At 48.1% G+C, this 20871-nt stretch overlaps 1 protein-coding gene across 1 annotated transcript in view; it reads right to left on the bottom strand.

Moving 5' to 3' along the window:
* Positions 1-9574: 9574 nt before the first annotated feature.
* SYT8 (synaptotagmin 8) overlaps positions 9575-20871 on the bottom strand; it is a 29224-nt gene continuing 17927 nt past the window's right edge. The window contains exons 6-9 of the mRNA XM_006134926.4: positions 20355-20522; positions 17405-17522; positions 15061-15194; positions 9575-13566 (exon numbers count right to left, since the gene is read on the bottom strand). Of these exons, the coding sequence (XP_006134988.1) occupies positions 13333-13566; positions 15061-15194; positions 17405-17522; positions 20355-20522 (654 nt within the window). The 3' untranslated portion in view covers positions 9575-13332. The remainder of the gene's footprint in view (positions 13567-15060; positions 15195-17404; positions 17523-20354; positions 20523-20871) is intronic.

Raw genomic sequence — 20871 nt, forward strand, 5'->3', positions numbered from 1 at the left:
AGAGCAGGGGCGGCAGTGCAGGGGCAGCTGGGAGATGTAGTTTTTGGGACGAAACACGTCCCGCTCCCTCCCTCCCCTGCTCTAAGAGAGGCTGCCCTGGCCCCGACCCTGTCTCATGTGGGCTAGCTCCCTGCAGGCTGGGGTCTGCCCTGCTCTGCTTTGCCTTGGCTCCTGGGAGCCATTGCACTGTCACGCCCTCCTCCGATAAACTAATAGCAAGTGTGAAAAATCAGGACCCCCCCTTTTTTCCTAGCAGAGGAGGTATAGTTGCCTATAAAGCCCTGCTCTGATATCAAATGAGGCATCTACACTGCACCCTTACCTCGAAATAAACAATGCAAATTGCTCTATGCAAATTGTGTAGCTTATTTCGAGGTCATTTCGAAATAGCTTATTTTGAAATTTGGCGCTGTGTACACAGCACCAAATTTTGAAATAAGGCGCTATTCTGACAAGTCCCTTAACCCTCGTGGAATGAGAGTTACAGGGATGCCAGAATAGCACGCCCGTCATTTCTAATTTTTTTACTCACAATTAGATGTTCTTTTAAAAGATAAGCTTTAGGAATTATTTTGGGGAAATTCTATGCCTTCCTTTATATAAGAGGATAGTCAAAATAGTCCCTTCTGGCCTTGGAATCTATGAATCCTCTAAATAACCTACCATTTTCTAACTCCACTGAGGTTTCTCATGTGGAACGGCGGTAAAATTAACTGGTCTACAGTTATTAACAGTCCATCTGCTACCAGGTCTAAAAGCCAGATCCTGGGGGATGCTGAAGTCAATAGGAGATTTGTCCAAGGGAAACTGAATGAGGGATTTTGGGATTCAGCCCTGGAAGCCTGCCTGTGCTCAGGGAAAATTTAAATATCAGTGAACATGACTTCTCTAACTCCTCACCACAACGGCATGCTGGAGCCTCCCATAGTACGGGACGTGACTGCATGCCACCTCTCGGATTCTGTGCTGTCTCACCACAGGAGTCTTCATCACGGAGATGCAAATTCCGCTAGGACTGCCTGCTTTGTTTACAGGTGTCCAAGTGAAACAGCCCAGCAGCATATGCAAGTCCAATGGAGGATGCATATCTTTTTGATATCATACATCATAGCTTCTTAGATATTAGACAATACCACATGCTGAACTCTCCAGTGCCAACACAGCCTTGTTTTCATAAACTACTAACCTTCCAGCCCCAGCAAAATCAGTTTGAGGGTGGGGAAGAGGGGGCGAGGGAAGGAGTCCTACAACTGTTACTGGAGATGCAAAAACCCTAGGCCCGTGTTGGTGATAATGCTCCAGCCAAAACCAGAGAGTCATTTTGCAAGCTACCCCTCTCTCCAATGGGCTGAGCCTGTTCCCACTCTCTGCCTTGGGATCCAAACACCGCAATCATTCTTATAGTGTTCTGAATCTAGGTTCACATTTTGCAGCTTGGCTAAATAGGTTTTGCTTCATCTAACAATATCTCCATCTCAGCCCTATCTCCTGGCCTGCTCCTACAAGAACAGACTACTACTTCCAGTGCCCCAGAAAACTTAACTTCCTCCCACTCCAGCATCATCGATCTTCCTCCTAACTGAGTCAGTCCATTCCCATCCCAAATTTTTGCCAAAGCTGCAGCAAACATCTGTTCACTGTGCTACTTCTCTGTCTTCCAGGTGGATCCATCCTTCTCCAGACACAAGGCCTGAATCTACTGATTCTACCAGACCAATGTAAATGCTAGACAAGCCTCCAATGTCCTCGTGGATTTCCAAAACCTAATGGGAATTCATATTTTTTAAAGAGATAATGTTTCCTTGCGAAACGGATCACACTCAGGGCGCTTTAATAAATGTCAAATCAATATGCATGTACAATGCAGCAGTCTGTACAACTGAAAGCAAATACTGTCCTGTTGAGCAAAAAGTACCAAGATATAATTGTAGCTAGCATGCAGGGACTGTACAGTGGGATGCCCTCCCCATCTTCTCTCTGTCAGGGTCAAATCCTAATAAGGTGCTGGGCACTTCCATCTCTCATGAACTCCAATCTGCAGATGCATCTTTTGCTGTTTGCTCTCCAGGGTGTGAGTGAACAGGTTGTAATAAAATCTGCAGCCAATAATTTTCCTTTGTCCTAAGTAATGTTCTAAGACTATCAAGCCATGTCCAGCTGGCTAGGAATCAAGTTTTCCCTCGGGGCTAATAGTGGTCAAAGCGTTCCTTCCTGAACAAAGCCCAGAACTTCTTGCCATCTCATACCAGATCAAGTTCTGCGTTGTAACGAAGCATTAGATCAGGATCCTGCAGAATTCCAACAGCTTTCTCTGGCAGGTCCACAATACACTTGGCACATTCAGTCTCTCTCTCTCTCTCTCTGACACCACTCTCCGTATGTTACACAGCTGCAAAGGTCACGGGCTAGCTTGCTTTAACCAGGTGGAGCTCTGGGCTAGGAAGGATGACCTAGTGAAGTGGACATGGAACCAGGACTCAGGAAGCCAGGATTCAGTTCCCTGCTGTGGACAATTCACTTGATCTACCCTGTGTTTCAGTTCCCCTCTTTCAAATGGGAATAATACCTCTTTCTCACTGGATAAGGAGAAAATCCATTCACAATCCTGAGTAGAGCTGCAGATTTGTCACAGCATTTTCTAATAAAAAACCACGAAGCAGTCACGGTACATTTAGTAAAAGGCCTGGGTTTAGTGACCGCTCCATGATTTTTTATCAAAAGAGTCCAGACCAATGAGGGGGGCACGGACCATCCCCAGCAGTTCCATTCACTCTGGCATGGTGAGCAGGAGAGACTTCAGCGGCATGATTTTGTTGGGGGGGGGGGAGAGGGAGGGTAGAGGAGATGGAGAGCAAGCTTGCTCCACTCTCACCTCAGATAAGGGCAGCTGTTGCTCCTGTCAAGGACCAGGGCTCCTCCTTCCTGTATGTTGCAGCCTGGTGCACAGGTGGAAACACCACTCAGGTGTGGCCCTATGGCCCCTCTCTCATGATAGTGAGACTGTAGCACCAAATTGGAGTGAGTGGTGCTGGGACCCCCATGCACCAGAGCACAACCTAGGCTAGGGAGCCAGGCTCAGCCAGTGGGATACAAGACCCATGGCTGAGCGCTGAATGAGGGATGGGCTCACACACAGCCTAGTCCCTGGTCCTCCTCTCTACACCAAGCCAGCAGCCCCCCTAGCATCTTCCTGCTGGAAGGGACGGACTATCCAAAAAAACACGACATCCGTGACTTTTTCTGCCCCATGACAAACCTGCAGCACTGTGAGGCATTCAGATACTGCAGCAGTGAGGACCATGAAGGACAGAGATGAATCCTGCCCGACTTCTTCTTTTTCACTGAGCAAGAAGTGCTTAAACAAAGTTTACAGGACAGCTTACCTTGTGTGCCTTGTCAATCAAGCCATGCTACATGGTACCACCAGCGACTGGCACGGAGCTCTTCTGTCTCTTCCTCGTAAAACTCCTGGCAAACTTCAGAGCCCCGGGCTTCCTTGGACTGAGCAGGAATGGCTCGATCCGTTATGAAGGGTCTGCTTCTCTGTGGAACTGCCTTCTCAGAGGCTGCGATTGGCTGGCTCTGCTAGTTCTGGGTATCCTGGATACTGCTCTCTCCATGGAGCCACACGTCACAGCCAGGGATCCAGAGAGGCAGCTGAGTGCTTCACAGGCTCCTTGCTGGAAAGAGGGTGGCGTGGTATAACTGAGAAAAGATAGTTCCCAGTGTCTCACGCTCGGTGAGCAATACGTCCCCCTAGGATGGCTCAGCACGGTTAGGCAGATGGCAAGGAGGGACGGAACATGCAGTGCATGTTACAGCAAACTTTAATTTTAAAGCATCTCACTTTCCCAGAGTAATGGCTGGAGTCCGCCCTTAGTTTCTCTGGATTTATACCAGCAAAGCCCTATGCCAGTCAGTAGGCCGAAGCCTGGGTTCTACTAATGCTAGTCTTTATACCAGTCTCTAATAGAGGGAGCAGGTCAAGCGCGTGGCTGTAGTGCCCTGCAGGATAGCTCCTCTCTGTTTCTCCAGAGTACAAGCAGCTCCAAGATATTTTAACACTCCCTTTGCTATGCCCACCTCCCCCCCCCCCCCCAAGGGCAACAATTAGGGAATGAGGATGAGGGAGTGGAGAGAGCAATGAATGTGTCTGGCTGGCTGCCTGCCATGGTACCTGGATGAATGCACACTTGTGCCTCTGTTCTAGCATGGGCAGGAGTGGGTATCTCATCAGAAGGTGAGAAGACGAATTTGAGCAATGCCTGAGGGAGTCCAGTCTCTGGCTGGGGCTGCAATAAAAGCTTCAGAATGGGTGTGTGTGTAGAGGGATGGGGGATAAATCTAATGGGGTAGGAGAAGGAGGCAGAGTGGTGGATAGGAGAGGGTATTTAGGCCAGGGGTGGAGAAACTCAGGTCCAGGGGCCGGATGTGGCCCCCAGCTAGCCTGGATTTGGTCCCCGAGGCTCAGGGCTCCCCCGAGCACTGAGGAGCCTGTGCTGTCACTCCAGGCCCCCCGCTGCCCCACCATGGGGCTGGAGCACACAAGGTCTACTAGCCTGGGGTGTGTCTTTCTCCTTCTCAGTCAGGGGCAATATCAGTGAGGGTTGGGGTTTTTTTTCTTTTCTTTTTTTCTTCTCAATTGTATGCGGTCCCCTAATGAACTTTCTATGGGTCAGCAGCCCCTGACCCAAAAAAGGGTACCTGCCCCTGATTTGGACAATCACAGTTCAGGCCACAAGGAAAGCCTTGCTTTGATATCTAACCCTCAGCCATATATTTTCTGGCTGGGGCTCTTCTGCTCTCCAAGCTCTCTGTGGGGAAACAGCTCCGGAGCCCTGGTGGGGATCACTCTGCAAGCTGACCTGCAGCCTCCCTCTCTTTAGAACAGTATTCATAGGGGCTCAGCATGCTGGGTGGGCACATTATAAGCAAGTGCGGATAAAGTGAAAAGCTTTTAACCGGCTTTAATGGAGCCATAGGAGCCGTGTCTCTGAAAGAAGCTGTTATCCCAGAGACAACTCCACAACAAAGTGAGGGGCACATATATTCAGAGACCTGTGCTGACCCTCCACTGCCGTTCCTTCCTCCTCTGGTGAGTTCCTGCTATTTTGATTCTTTCTGACAATCTCCAATCCCGCCCATGGCTAAGAGCTATGGAAGGGGGTGGGGATGGGGGCTGCTTCCCCACAGCCATCACCTTGCCATGAATGCAGGCACTGCCAGCCCACCAAAGTGAGCCCTGGCTAATCCCACATGCTTCTCCACTCTCCATCTGACAGCAAAATCCACCCACTGAGGAGAGATTAAAATACAAAGCGTGAGGGAGAGAGAAGGGGACTTTGCTTTCCCTGTGGCTATTCGTGGTATAAGCACTGGGGCAGGGTGGGTGACTTCCTAGCTGGGGAGTGGAAAAACTCAGAGCCAAGGTGAGGAAGGAAGGAGAGAGAAAACAATCTCCCCCATGACTCTGGGAATAGAACACCCTGGAATGGAGTGGCTGGGATTACACTGTGGTGTCCATTATCTGTTTTCATCTAATCCAAGACTTCCATGAAATAGGTTTGTGATGGGGCTAAGGAGGACATGAGGAGTTAGACCCTGAAAGCTCCAACAGGGATGTCATGGCAGCTTGTAACTATCAGCTTGTAACTTGGGCTGTGTCCAGACTCAGGGGTTTTTTCGGGAAAAGTAGCCTTTTCCCGAAAAAACTTCCCCTGCGTCCAGACTCAAGCCGCGTTCTTTCGAAATTAATTCGAAAGAACGCAGCTTTTCTTTCGATGGCGGTAAACCTCAATTTACGAGGAAGAACGCCTTCTTTCGAAAGTTCCTCTTTCGAAAGAAGGCGTTCTTCAATGTAAATAGGGCTTCTTCGAAAGAGAGCATCCAGACTCACTGGATGCTTTCTTTCGAAAAAGCAAGCCGCTTTTTCGAAATTTCTCCGTGCAGTCTAGACGCTCTCTTTCGAAAGAGGTTCTTTCGAAAGATGCTTTCGAAAGAGCCTCTTTCGAAAGAGGCTTGCAGTCTAGACATAGCCTTGCAGAGAGACACAGCATCAAATCTAGTTTAGGAACAAATGGAAACCTTTGGTCTTATCCTTTGTCCCTCGTGGAGGTGAGATCACCTTGCAAAACCCACAGGCTATGTCTACACTGCAGGCTTCTTGCGCAAGAACTGTTTTGTGCAAGAGTTCTTGTGCAAAAGGTCTTCCACAAGAGCGCATCCACACTGCCATGTGTTTTTGATCAAGAGATGTGCTTTTGCACAAGAGCATCCATGGCAGCGTGGACACTCTCTTGTGCAAGAAAGCTTGATGGCCATTTTAGCCATAGGGGTTTCTTGCACAAGAAATTCATGTTGCCTGTCTACACTGCCTTCTTGTGGAAGAGCTCTTGAGCAAGAGGGCTTATTCCTCATGGGAGAGAGGAGTAACTCTTCTGGAAGAAGTCCTGTGTTCCAACGCTGTACAATAAATTTACTTGCACAAGAAAGCACGTGCAGTGTAAACACTCTGCAAGTTTTTGCACAAGAACAGCTGTTCTTGCGCAAAAAGCCTGAAGTGTAGATGTAGCCACAGAGTTTAGCAGCACAGCATGCAGATTCTATTTAAAAGACAACCAGGGTGGATAAAGTTTTGGGTGGCAGGGGTGGGGGAGGGACTGAGAACAGCAGTGGACAACAGAGGTGCAAGGGCAGATCTGTGTAACAGACATCTATCTATTCAGCAACTCTCTGTACTATGCTTGGCTCGCTACTGCGTTAGAAGAATCCTTTGCATCTGTTAGTTCTAAAAGTTCACTCTCCAGGCTACGAACTGCTTATAACTGAGTGCAAGCATCAATGATTTCAAACACTTGCATATTTATTATCTGTGACAAGTTTCAGAGGAGTCCAGTGGCACTTTAAAGACTAATAATTTTATTTGGGCATAAGCTTTCATGGACTGGAACCTATTTCAGCAGATGCATGAAGTGGAAACTTCAGTTTGGCAGGGATATATACACAGGCAAAGCTGAGAGCATTACATTATTATGCGGAGGACCAGTGCTAATGAGGTCAATCAATCAAGGTGGATGTGGCCCAATTAATGAGAAGGTGAGAATACCCAAAAGGAGGGAAATTATTTCTTGTAGCAAGCTAGCCACTCCCAGTCTCTATTCAGACCCAGTCTGTTGGGCTTCGTCTACATTGCAGGGTTTTTGCACAAGAAGCCTTTTGCAGAATAGATCTTCTGCAAAAACTTCTTTCACAAAAGCGTGTCCAGACCTCAAAGCGCATCACAAAAATGATGTGCTTTTGCGCAAGAGAGCATCCACACTGCATGGACACTCTTGCGCAAGAAAGCTCTGATGGCCATTCTTGCGCAAAAACCCCTCCGGAGCATCCACACCTGCTTTTTTGCACAAGCGCTGTAGTGCAAAAAGGAGTTATTCCTCATGGGGAAAGGAATAACTCTACCAGAAAAAGCATTCTGTTCTGATGATTTACTTGTGCAAAAACACGCTTGAGGTATGGACGCTCTGCGGGTTTTTGTGCAAAAATCTTGTAGTGTAGACGTAGCCTCAGTGTCAAGTTTGCATATGAATTCCAGCTCTGCAGTCTGGTTTTGAAGGCTGTTTTTGAAAGCTCCCCTCTACCCTCGCGCCCCCCGCCCCTCCATCCACTGCCCCTGCCCTGAATATTGAAGTGCTCTCCTATTGGTTTTTTATGTCTGATTTGTGCCCATTTATTCTTCTGCATAGGTACAGTCTGGTTTAGTCAATGTACATGGCAGAGAGGCATTGTTGGGACAAGTCACAGGCAATAATAAAAAATTGCTGGCTGGCTCTGACCTGTTCTGGAGTTTTACTAAAAATGCCATGAGGTGGGGGGACAAACAGAGCACTACCAAGGTCTTGCAGCTCACCCAACTCCAAACGCTGTTCCAGCAGCTCAGGGACTGCTGCTTCAGCTCTGGCCATACCAGGGCTGACCAGCGGCAGCTGTTCCATCCCCACCAATACTCCCACGTCAGGAACTTACCACCACTAATTCAGTCTCAGGGGTGCTGACCTACTCCCAGCTGCTGTGTCAGCCCTTCTTTGGAGGCCCAGAAAGGACAACTGCTCCAGCCCTGCCCCATAAAAAGCCACAGAGGTCTTGGAAAGCCACAGAATCCGTGACCTCTGTGACAGAAACATACCCTTACTTATCAGTGTTTTTTTGGGGTTGGTTGCTCAGCTTGTTTAGCACCAAGTGACTTCTCTGCAGCAATTCCCCACTGAATTGAGCATGAAGCTAATTTCTCGCTGCAGGTTTTTCAGGGAGATTAACACAGAGATTTCTCCAAGGAATATTTCCCTTCAACCTGAACATGTATTGCTCAAGTCCTTACCAATGCTCTAAATCCTATATTTGACTCTATCTCTGCTTCCACAGGGGATAGATGTAGCAGAGCCAGGACTTGAGAATCTTGCAAAAAGTCCTTCTGAGGCACTTAATTAAACACAGAGGGAATCGTAACTGCCTTATTTGATTGCATCTGTGTGACCCATATTAACTAACTGAATTACATTCCACCTGCTACTTTGGCTCTGTTCAGCATTTGAGCAATGTTCTCTCTACGTTTTTCCATCCATGTGTGGATTTTTTCCATCTATGTGTGGAATACATTTTATCTGCACCAGGGCATGTGTGAATATGCACCACCCTTATAAAAAAATTAACTGTAGGCACTCTGCTCATCAACTGGGCGGCATTTGACTCCCTCCTGAGTGCACTGCCAATGAGCTCTGTGCAATCACACTGTGTCTGCTGACCTCTTCACAGGCTTCAGCCTGCTCCCACTGAAATGAATGGCAAAATTCCCAGTAATTCCAGGATAAAGTTCAGGGCTTGCTCTGCATTCCCCTTCCCCTGGTTAGTACACCCACCTGTAGAAGGCCCTTCCTGCCGTATGCAGAGACAGCTCTGTAACCCTCCCTCAATACACATATATTCATCCCCTAAAAGCAACAGGCAGGCCAAGGAGGAGTTCTGCACACCTGATGGGATGGTGGGAGGGAGAGGGGCAAAGAGGGTAACTGCTCCAAGGCCTGGTGATTTAAAAGGGCCTGAGGGTCCAGCCACCACTGCCACTACTGCAGCAGCTGCTTCTGGCCCTTTAAATCACCATCAGAGCCCCACTTGGCACATTCCAGGACCTAGGGTAGAACAGAGCAGCAATGAAGGGCTGGAGGAGGGAAAGAGTTAGCCTCAGTCCTGCCCCTCCGCCTGAAGTCCTACCCCCTTCCAGGAGAGTGGAGCTGTCCCCCTCACCGGGACCACAGGCCCATCACATATGTTGGCTCCCCTGTGTATTTCCTTTGGTTGTCACAAGGCCTATAGATTATTATTATAGACTCTATTGGGCAGCTGGGTATAAATTAGAATTAGGCACATGGAGCCCTTACACTGCCTCCCACCCATGCTTTGCGAGGGATCAGCACTGAAAGACAGAGCGATGCAAGCCTGTTCCAATGCAGAAGTCAGAGATGGGATTTGTTTCTACCATGGAAGTCTCCGTCTGTTTCCCAACATGGTTGCATGTGTCGCTTGCAGGCTGCCGAGACTCCAAATTGCTCTCAGGTGGCTTGAATTACTCCAACTTTGAACTCACCGTGAAAACTGCCTGTGACCTGCGGGGAGTGTTTGTGTTTGTACAGCCAATACAACTAGCAAAGCGGTACACTGAGCATCCTTGTGTTCATCGGAATTTAAAGGGGCCCTCACAAGACAGCTGCATTTGCGTAGTTTTATTCTATGTGGTTCTGACTTTGTGGCTGCATGGTTTAGTACTAGTATACAATGGCAGGTAGGTACCACAGGGACAAAGGCCTTACCAATTGGCCAGAGAATGATTAGACAGTTTGAGGTGCGTATTTGAAAGTTGGAGAAGAACATTTCTTTCCTACCATTTAACTAACAGTGACAATAGTGCTTTGTATTTTTATGGTGTCTTCCCTTTGAGGAATCTCCAAGTACTAGAAACATATTTTTGAGCATTGGCCCTTTGAGAAAGGAAGTGTTATTATTGTTGTTTTACAGATGAGAAACTGAGACAGAGAGAAATTAAATGACAAATCCAAAATCATACAGTGGGTCTAGGGCAGTGGATCTCAAACATTTTGGCTTGCAGCTCACCCTGCCCAAAATGTATAAAGGAATTTGAAATTAATCACATAAATTCACCCCTCTCTAGTGGTCCTTACAGTCCCATTGCCAATGTACCACCTTAAACCACTACCCATTATAGCTTAGACCCACCCTACCTCCGCTCTCCGGGTACATCTAGACAGCAGGACTATTTTAGGATACCAGAGGTATCCTGAGATAGCTACCCCGCATCTTTTAAATGCGCCCGTTATTTTGAAATATTTTTCAGAATAACAGGCATGCTATTCCAGGATCCCTGTAACCCTTGTTCCATGAGGGCTAAGGGATGTCTTGAGATAATGCATTATTTCAAAATTTGGCACTGTGTAGATGCATAAGCTATTTTGAAATACAATTGAAATAAGATACATAATTTGCGTAGTGCAAATTGCATATCTTATTTCGACTTTAGGGTGCTGTGTGGACGCACCCTCTGAGATTAATTCTGAACCCTCCATCCATTTATGAATGTTCCCTTTCATACAGTCCTTTCTATCATATTTTAAGCCTGAGGCTTTAATTTGCTGCATGTCCATTCTGCAGGCATTTCTCAGTTGATTTATTTTACCCTTTACTCATTTAATGTACTCACTATATTCCATTTGCCCGCTATGGGCTTCACTCCACTAGCAGTATCAATTTCAGAGTGTTCATCTCTGTTTTTTTCCAGCTTGTTCGATAATAAGTAGCTTTAAACTCAGAACATTTATTAAGGATCACGGACAATGTTATTTTTGGTCAAGTTTGGGTTATTAATCTCTCTTACGGGTTTTCTCAGCTTTTCACACCCTCTTGGCATTTGTTTAACTCTCTAATAGCCAGTGAGTGGAGCTCCAGATAATTGAAGATTCATTTCCTTCTATAACTCAAAAACTTTGGGGAGGAGAGGACTGATGACATTAAAGGCAAGCAGATTGCTTGTCCCTGCTGGTCTTCCTCCATAAGAAACAGAGAGCCAAAGTCAGAGACAATAGATGACGTTGATGTAATCTAGATGTAACTCTGACAGGCAGAACCAAACCTGGGACCTCTGGAGTTTAGTGCATGAGCTAAAAGTCAGATGTCTCTCAGCTAAGACTGTAAGAGAAACTCATTCTTTCTCTTTGTGGTCCAAATGCCACTACACGGGACAACACACCTCACTACAAAGGTGTGTGGGTTACATAGACACATCTAAAACTCCCTTAGACTTTGGGGGCCAAGTTCAGTGATGTTGGCTCCAATTTTCCATTGAGCTATGGCTGTTCTGCACCGCCTTAGCAGTGCAGTACCAGGTACCTAAAAGATTCCTCCTTCATAGAGAGATACCTAGATGGTGTAAAGCCATTGTGATAGCTCCCAACCCTGGCCCCAGCATGGGGGTGTGACCAAAGAAAAGGGGGGATGGTGAGGGTGCACCTGTGTTCTGCTGACGCAGGCTACTGGAACAATCCTTGACATAGCTTGGAGAGGTCCTGGGGCCCCCAGCCCTAGTCCAAGTTGGCATTGCAAAAGTACAGCCCTGGTTTACCCTTGCACTAGATTATTCAAGGCAGGGCTGCTTCCTATCCAGAAACAAAAGCACTTTGGCTTCACAGGCAGGGGTAGATCAATCGCCACCATTTACCTTCACAAACAATTCAAAGGCTGCATTCGTGTAGCCCAGGAGATGCTGGCACTGGCTGTTCTGAGGGGTGACAGATGGCAGAATGAGGAGCAATGGTCTCAAGTTACAGTGGGGGAAGTCTAGGTTGGATAATAGGAAAAACTAATTCACTAGGAGGTAGTGAGGCACTGGGATGGGTTCCCTAGGGAGGTGGTGGAATCTCCATCCCTAGAGGCTTTAAGCCCCAGCTTGACAAAGCCCTGGCTGGGATGATTTAGTTGGGGTTGGTCCTGCATTGAGCAGAGGGATGGACTAGCTGACCTCCTGAGGTCTCTTCCAACCCTGTGATTCTATGAATAATGAACATTCGACACAGTATTGAAGCAGCCACATTCTTCACCGGCAACAGACTGACTAGCACAGTGCTAGCTAAGACAGTAATACACAGCAGGGTGCCAGGGGTGCCTTACTGCTCTCCCACAGAGAGGGGGCTTGTCTCTTGCTAAAGAGAAGGCTGAGGAGTACTCAATGCTACAACCAAGGCCAGTTAAACCAGGTTAATACACAGCAGCCAGTCAGACAGGGGCAACACACACAGTAGCAGAGGCACACCATGATGACGGCCTGCGAAGTGGCTCCTAGATCCGAGTGCAGGATCCTTGCAGGGGATTTGTCTAACTAGGTGCATTGCCTTGTGACCACTGTATCAAAGTGAGTGCTCCCCAGCACCCCAGGAGGTAGGGCAGAGCCGGTATCCCCACTGAGGCCCATAGAGACAAGGACACACACTTGGAAGCCTGTAATAGAGCAGAGACTATAACTCAGGTCTCCAGTTCCTTGACTGTCCTGACCCTCAATTTGAGGACCAGACTCTTTGACCGGGTCTTTCCCTAACTTGCCTTGTCTCAGCATTTTGGGCTTGTATAAAAATCTGCTAGGAATGCTGCCCCATCCCCAGTAAAACACGACTGTGGATCTCACACCACCTGGCTCCTTACAGTAAGAAGCAGCCTGTCCATCCATGAACTGTGTTGTTGTTATTGTGCAAGATCGTGTCAAAGGAAGTGTCATTATTGCATTATTTTCAAGGTGTGCATTTCTCTCCTAGCCCCAGTGGAAAGAACCCACTTCATCTGTCTGTACATCTCCAGTCTCTCTCTCCTCGCCCGAGGCCAGGCTGTTCCCCCACTCACCCTGTCTTGGGTATACACATCTGTGTCAGCTCTCAACCTCCAAATTTAGCAAAGAGACATTGCAGTCCCCTCCTCTCACTCGAAGCAGAGGATAGTTATGCTGGGGATGCATTGTACGTTCTGGTGCTCTCAAAGGTCCTGTCATTAGCCTAAGGTACCAAATGCATGAGTGACAAGCTCCCAACATGGCCTGGGAGACGTGGTTCTTGTTCACTTATATTTTGGCTAGAAATCTAATCAATACAGATTCTTCACAACAAAATTCCCCCAACTCTCCCAGCCAGGCACTTCTTGCCTTTCCTTGGCATTGCAGACCATCCATCCACGCACACCCATGGTCTCAGGTTCCTTATGAGTGGAGAGAGAGAGAGAAGCCTCCCTTTATTTGCCAGGCAGAGGCAGCTTGAAGTGGGATTTCAGCTGCAGGGCATTGTCCACTTCCTCTACCGGCTGCAGGCAGTGCCACTGGGCAATGGGTCGGCGGGGATTGGCCAGCATGTCCGACCAGTGGCGCAGTTGGTTGCCCGTAGCTCTACAACCCAGGAACACTTTGCCAATCTGTTCGTTCTTGGTCACCTTGTCATGATCCCATACCGAAATCACCAAGTCGACGTTCTGGAGGGAAGGCACAAATGGAACAGATGAGAGGGGGGGAACCAAAAAAGGGGGAGGGGAGTGCATGGAAAGGGAGAATAAAGACAAGAGGGGGCAAAGAGGAAAGGAAGCAGAAGAAGAGGGGTGGGAAAACAGATTCAGCAAAACGGTAAATGAGGGAGCATGGTTGGAGAGAGAGAAAGGTCATTTTCCTGCAGGGTTGCCTCTGTTAAATGTTTTAATCCCTTCTCGCTGTGAGGGGTATGTTCTCTCTCTCCTAAAATGAACCGCTGACCGCTGGGCAGGTTGGTTGGGGCTGCCTATGGAGAGGCATGCCAGCCTCTGCAGGAGGGTGTACAGAATCAGTCAGGGAAGGGTTAAGTAGCTAATGTAGACCAGATGCAATTGGATTTGTTAACCCCACATGCTTAGTGGCCATGTCTGAAAGGAGGAAGAAGCCAGCCATGACTGGGGTTGGGGCAACTGGACAGACAGACTCACATCTATTCCCACCCCTCCTTGAAAATAAAGCATGAACTTTTCTTGGGGATTGGGTGTATCCCTTGGAAAGGAAAGAGCTTGGAGTTACAGCTGGTTGGGTTCAGAGCGTCATGCTCATACCAGGGAATGGTAGAACTCATACTGAGATGCTCCCCAATCCTTTTTATTACCTCCTGTCCACTCCCCTGCCCCCAATCGCACTACAGAAAAGTGTGAGAAATACAGTGTAAATCAGGGGCGAGCTGTTTCATCTGAAGATAACACCAGACGGGGCAGCACCGGACAGCCACTCATCCCTTCCCTCCCTCAAACCCTTTTTCCCCTACTCCCCTGAGTCTCAAATACCACATCTGTCTGTATTGCAGGAGACCCCTGTACTATAGGAGACCACCCTCTCATTTCCCTTGGCCAAGCAGAGGTAGCCGAGCAGGGCTAAGCCCTACCATCACAATGGCCAGTCACGGGACTAACACGACTCATTTTTTTTTTTTGTGAGCACCCTCAGTTATAGCAGCCACTTCACAGAATGTCCTTGGGTTCATTTCTGTTAGGGTACATGTACACTGCACGCTTATTCGAAATAAGCTAATCTGGAATAGTTATTCTGAAATAATTTATTTCGAAATAGCACGCCTCCACTGCAGGGAAGCCTCAAAATTAGTCCGAGGCAGGCTTCCCTACTGTAGACGTGATATCTTGATTTAGAGCTGCAGGAGGCACTGGCGAGGAATAACTTAGAATGGCCCTGGTGAGGGGCTATTTTGAAATAGTAGCAGCGGAGCATCTACACACATCTTATGTCAAATAGCTATTTCGGAATAGGCGTTATTCCTCGCAGAATGAGGTTTACAGATTTTGGAATAAGCCGTCTGTTATTTCAAAATGATTTTGAAATAACAAAATGGCTGTGTAGCCACTCGCCTTGTTATTCTGGAATAACGCCAGTTATCTCGAAATAATAGTGCAGCGTAGATGTACCCTTAGTGAATGCTTTCCCTGGCTGAGGAAACCTACCTGGATCTGGTTGAAAGGCACCTCAAAAGTAAACATCTCATTGAAGTAGGGGCTTAAAGTACTCTTCTTCACACCCGTCTTCTTCTTCTTCCACTTTTTCTTGTTCAAGATAAGCTGCACTTTGACAAAGGGGTCTGAGAAACAAAGAGGATGTAGGAAGGTGTGTAGGGCGTGACCAAGCAGTATCATTAATGCTATCCCCTGGTGCAAAGATTTCCACAGCTCACCCACGAAACAGCTTCTGCTACCTTTCCTAATAACTGACCTCTGCACGGCTTTGCTAATGCACCTCGGTCCTGACCAGGAGGACCCACTATGCTTGCAATCCACAGCCTTGCAAGCCCACCTCAGTTGTGCTCTGCAGCAACCCCCGATTTCCCAGCTCTGGGCTTCCCCTACAACTGAGCCAGTCAGCCTCAGTTCTGATCTGTGAAGTCTTCTGCAATGCCAGTTGTTGGCCTCTGCACAGCTCTGCCAATGCACCTGAGCCCCAACTTGCAGCCCTTCCTCCTTCTCCTCACAGTGGTTGTGATGGGGCAAAATGAGGATGAGGAGTACACTCAAAGGAGAAGCACGTGGGACGGGGCTTCTCACCTCGTATGCTAAAGGATTCTCCAAGCCTCTATGGGTGGTGGCTATGCTAGGCAAGGGAAAGCATTGCCTTCCAAACCTGCCAGTCTGCCCACGCCCACACTCCGCCCCCAGAATGCCTAGTGGAGACATTGTGGGGGAGGAGTGTCACTGCCCCCAGTGCCCAGCCTCCCCATGCTCTGAGGCCAGGCTGCATGCCAGGCATGCTCTGGGGCCGGGGAGGCTGAAGCCACGCACTGCCCAGCCTCTCCACGCTCCAGCGCCAGGGAAGCTTGGGCCATGTGCTGCCTGCTTCTGTGGGGCCAGCGAGGCTGGGGCATGCACTGCTGCCCTCCCTTCCCCCACCTCCCAGTGTTAGGGGGTGGAGCCTCAACAGAAGGGGCGTGGCTGGGGGTGGAGCTATGGGCTCCATACCCTCAGCCCTTTCCACCCACAGACACAAGTTCCCATACATCCTGTTGGGGGTTGCCCCCTGCGTTCATAGAATCATAGGGCTGGAAGAGACCTCAGGAGGTCATCAAGTCCAGCCCCCTGCCCAAGGCAGGACCAATCCCAACTAAATCAACCCAGCCAGGGCTTTCTCCTGAGGAGAAATGTTGCCTGTTGTACAAGCTTTTGCCAAACTGTTTCAAATATGTGTTTGCAGTGCTATTATAGCTAAGTTGGTCCTAGGATATTAGAGAGACAAGATGGTGACATTTTCGCCAGAAGAAGTGGTTCCAATAAAAGATATTGCCTCAGCCCAGTGGCGGCCCATCAGTACAGGTTGCCAGATGGTTGAAACAGAAATACCGAACACTCTCCCCCCCCCCCCCGAAAAAAACCCACTAGGAAAAAATTCTGTTGAAGGGGAAAAAGGGGCAGGGGGGAAGACCAGAGTTGGTGAGCAAAAAAGGGACTCCAAGGACTTAGTAAGCCAAAAAAAAATTAAAATTAAAATAAAACAGCATTAAAACAGCATGTCCCCTTTAAGAGTGAATGCAGGGATAGGAACAGGGAAGCGGTTGAGCACGAAGACCCAGGGGAAGCATTGCTTCCCCTAGGTCTTTTGGCCCACAGCCATTTTATGCCGGCAGCCTTGGAGAACCAGGTAAGCATGGGGGTTGGAGTCGGGGGTGGAGAGGTTGGGGGCCAGGGAGGGGCTCGGGGTGGAGTGGGGAGGCCGGGTACTGAGTGTTTGTAAGGTAGCCGGGTGCCCAGCATTTTCACCTCCTGGCCAGAGAAAAGTTCCGAAAATACCGGACATCTCAGGTGTCTGGTATTCTCTGAATTTTTTTACCGGACAGTAGGCGAAAATACCAGACTGGGTGAATACTGGACACCTGGCAACCCTGCCTAGGGCACCAAGATAAACGGCTGTTGAGGGCTTTGGAGGCGGGGGTGCTGATCGTGTATTTCACCTAGGGTACCAGTTGCCTGCAGCTTGTCTAGGGCCGCTCCTGCCTCAGCCCTTTTCTCTCTTACCAATATATGGCATGAGTTTTGGAAACTGCAGCAAGACAATCAAACTCATTCATGCTTACTCATTGCCTGAGCCAGAATTTGAACCCATAGCTCTTACTGATGGTGCCTTTTGTGTATAGCAATAGTAGTCAAGCCTGAATTGCACTGGGGCAGAGAGAGACCTGGGTTTAAAGAGAAACTATCTAGCTGAAGCTTATCTGTCAATGAAGCATCATGGTGCTTCCTTCCTTGTGTTCACCACACTCCCTAATCACACATTGTACAACCATTATGGCCCGTCCCTTCCTACCTGATAATCCACTTGAGTCCATTTTCTTGAGCTTCTTGGCTTCCAAGATCACCACAGTCAGCTTGCTGGTGGTGGGGATGTATCGAAGAGAGAAACAGATCTCCCCAAGGCGCTCTTGCTGTTAGAAACACAAAGTTAAAGGATACGCGATCAGTCAATGTTTGATGGCAGGATCAGAACATTATAGCCAGTCTAGCCAACACCAGGGGATGTCTTGGAGCCAGTAGGATTCCTGGGATAGAGATCAGGTTACCAAGGGCGAGGTAAGCTCATGGGCCAGTAGGAAACTTCGGGGTAGAGTTACAATACAAAGAGTAAACTTCTCTGGACTGGTATTATGTATGGGGCTGGTAGGTTACCAAGGACAGGCCTTTACTGGCTAGAGTTAGACCTGGATCCAGTAGGACTGCCCCAGCTAATGTGAGTGTAACCAAGGGTAGAACCCCTTGGACCAGGTTAGGCCTGGGACAGGGCAGCAGCAGCAGCCTAAAGCCCCAGTACCCTTACAATCACCAGGCACTAGGGCAAACACCCCCTTTGCCCCACCCACCCACTCCAGCCCCCACCAGCAGGCCTGCTATCAGGGTTTGGGTACCCAAAGAAAGGGATTTCCGGGCTTCCTAGACTTGGGCTGGGGTTCCTATGGGCAGGGATTCCCAGGTGAGGGTTGGGCCGGGGGCCAGTAGAACTCCCTGGGCTACGGTTAGAGTTACTAAGGGGAGAGATCTCCAGGCTAGGGTTACTTCTGGAGTAAGTATTTAAATCTCCACTTCGTTTGCAATTTTGGGTGTCTGCATTTGCATTCCTCTCGAGAGAGAGAGAGAGGAATGAAATGTAGACATACCCTAAGAAGGGTGCTACAGGGTATGATCACCACAGGTTACACCTCACTCTCCAGGGTTTAGAAGTGGGAGGAAACTTCCAAATTTGAAATTTCAAACAACACTGTTGGTTGAAATTGCAATGAAAAGAAAGGGTGAAAATGTGGAAACTTGTGTGGAAATGGTGTCCCCTTTCCTGATGTGCTCTAGTGTGGTGTTATAGCCCCATACTTTGGAAGCCACAGTTCCTCAAAGGCCATGTTCCTCTGTGGGCAAAGTTTGTTGAAAATGTTGTCTTTTTTTGTTGACATTTTGATGGAATTGCCAATTTTCCAACATTTTGACCCAGTATACAACTGGTTAAAAAGTGGGACAATATTTTCAGGGAAATGTCATTGAAAATACTGTCCCAGATTTTTGTTGAAATGTTGACAAATTTGCACATTTTTGAGCAGGTCTGCTCCATGCTCCATTGTGGATTTCTATCAGATGAATAGAAAATTGTGTTAATGAGTACCATTAGTTAGAGCATGGGCTATAGACAATAGACTATGGACTATTTACATTTAAACTTTCCACTCAATTTTACCTTTTTCTCCTATTTGCAAGTTGTCTACAGACACACCAAGGAACCATCCAGTTTTGTAACTACACAAAATGAAAAATGTACTGCTCAGACATTCCCTGGCCTGTAATTTATTCTAATTGTGAAGTGTGAGTATTACAATCGGGACAACAAACTATAGTCCATGTTGTAACTGATGGAATTCATTTGCATAACTTTCTAATAATTAACTTATGTAACTATTTTATGTAACTCTAATTACATAAGTGGTATAATTTAAAGTGAGTAACCAGCACGGCATGAATTTTAAATTGCAGATTTGACTGTCATCTTCCACATTTGCATTTCACACTGTGTTGGTTAGTAATATTTCATCCAACCAAAGAACAGAAACAATGCCACATGACTAGAAAGTATTGCCAATTCCTGTGATTTATATCACGCATCTCATAATATTTGATGCTTTTCTTAAAACCCCAGCTGCTGAAGTTCTGTCATTATAAAATAAATTTCATTCTCTAACAACTTTTTTAAAAGTAAAGTCCTAGTCTTTTGGCCCTGGTGATTGCAGAGGAATGCTTGAGAATGTGAACCCTAATGGCTCCAAAAGCAAGGCCACTAAAAAGATTCTAAGATTTTTTATTTTGAAAAACCTTATGATTTTGAAGTCAGGTCATGGATGATATTTCGGGAGGAGGAGAGGAGGCTGACTCATGACTTTTGACTGCTTGGGCTTGGCCATCCTGCATCCATATCCAACTACCTTAGCAGAAGTGGCATTTCTCTTATCTCTCAGACAGAACAACTCAACCAGGGGCAGCAGATATTCTAGGCGGGGGAAGGCACAGCCTTCCCAAACCACCAGGCATGGCCCCGCCCATACTCCGCCTCAGAACACCTACTGTAGGTGTACTGGAAGGTGGAGAATTGCTGCCCCCAGCACCCGCCCTCCCTGGTGCTCTGGGCCGGGAAGGCTGGTGCCACACCTCCACCTCCCTCCCCGGTGCCCCAAGGCTGGGGCTACATATCCTCCTAACTCCCTGTGGTATAGGGGGCAGGGCCTGGGCAGAAGGGGTGGGGCTGTGGGCTTGTCTCCCCCATCCCAACTTTCATCCATGAACTCAATCTTTGTTTTTGGCCATTACTCTAGCTCCAAATGTGCTTCTCCTCCTGCTTTGGGGGAGGAGTGGGGTATTTCACCCAGATTCATGGAGCACTTTACTACCCACAGTCCTGGCCATCCATTCTGGCTAGTAGGTGAGGGACAACTCCTCCCACTCTGCACCTCTCCATCCCTTCCTCTCTGATGGCTCCTTGCAGGGAATATGGCTCTGCTCTCCTTGCTGTGTCAGGAGTAGATATCTGAGCCACCAGGGTAGGCTTTGCTCCTCTGTGCAATTGAGTAAGGGCTGCCACAGTCTTAGCCCAGCAGAAATACTTGCCCAGGGAGGTGCTGCTCCACAGGAGTGAAGGTGGTAGAATCTTGGGGAGATCTGTGAGATATTTGACCACTGGCTCAGTTTCCCTTTGCCCGCTTGCTGCTCCCTTCGCTCCAGCCACTCACCTCCCTCTTGCTGGCCGCGGTAAGCTCTTGCCACTGTTCAATCACGTGCTGTAGGTCGAAGTCGCCTAGTGGCAGCCGGACCTCACCAATGATGTCGTGTTTGGCAAAGCGGTTGAAGTCATAGATCTGCATCACCAGGCTGGACTCGGACACTTCCGCCTGGGGAATCTGCGGGGAGGAGATGAGACAGGAATTGCGGCGGAGCGAACAATGTCACCATCATGCTCTTGTGTTACAGGTCAGTCTCGTGAGTCTGGCACAGCAGAGCTGTGACAGAGCTTCCCTCAAGTTACGTCTACACTGCAGCGCTATTCTGGGATACCGGAATATCCCGAAATAACTATTCCCAAGTTTTTACAGCAAGCCTGTTATTTCAGGCTCACTATTCCGCCGTCCCTGTAAACCTCATTGCATGAGGAGTAAGGGACATTTTGGAATAGAAGGTTATTTTAAAATTTGGCGCTGTGTAGACAGCACCAAATGACAAAATAAGCTATTTTGAAATAAGATATGCAAC

The sequence above is a fragment of the Pelodiscus sinensis genome, chromosome 4, assembly GCF_049634645.1.
Source record: "Pelodiscus sinensis isolate JC-2024 chromosome 4, ASM4963464v1, whole genome shotgun sequence".
Classification (NCBI taxonomy): domain Eukaryota; kingdom Metazoa; phylum Chordata; order Testudines; family Trionychidae; genus Pelodiscus; species Pelodiscus sinensis.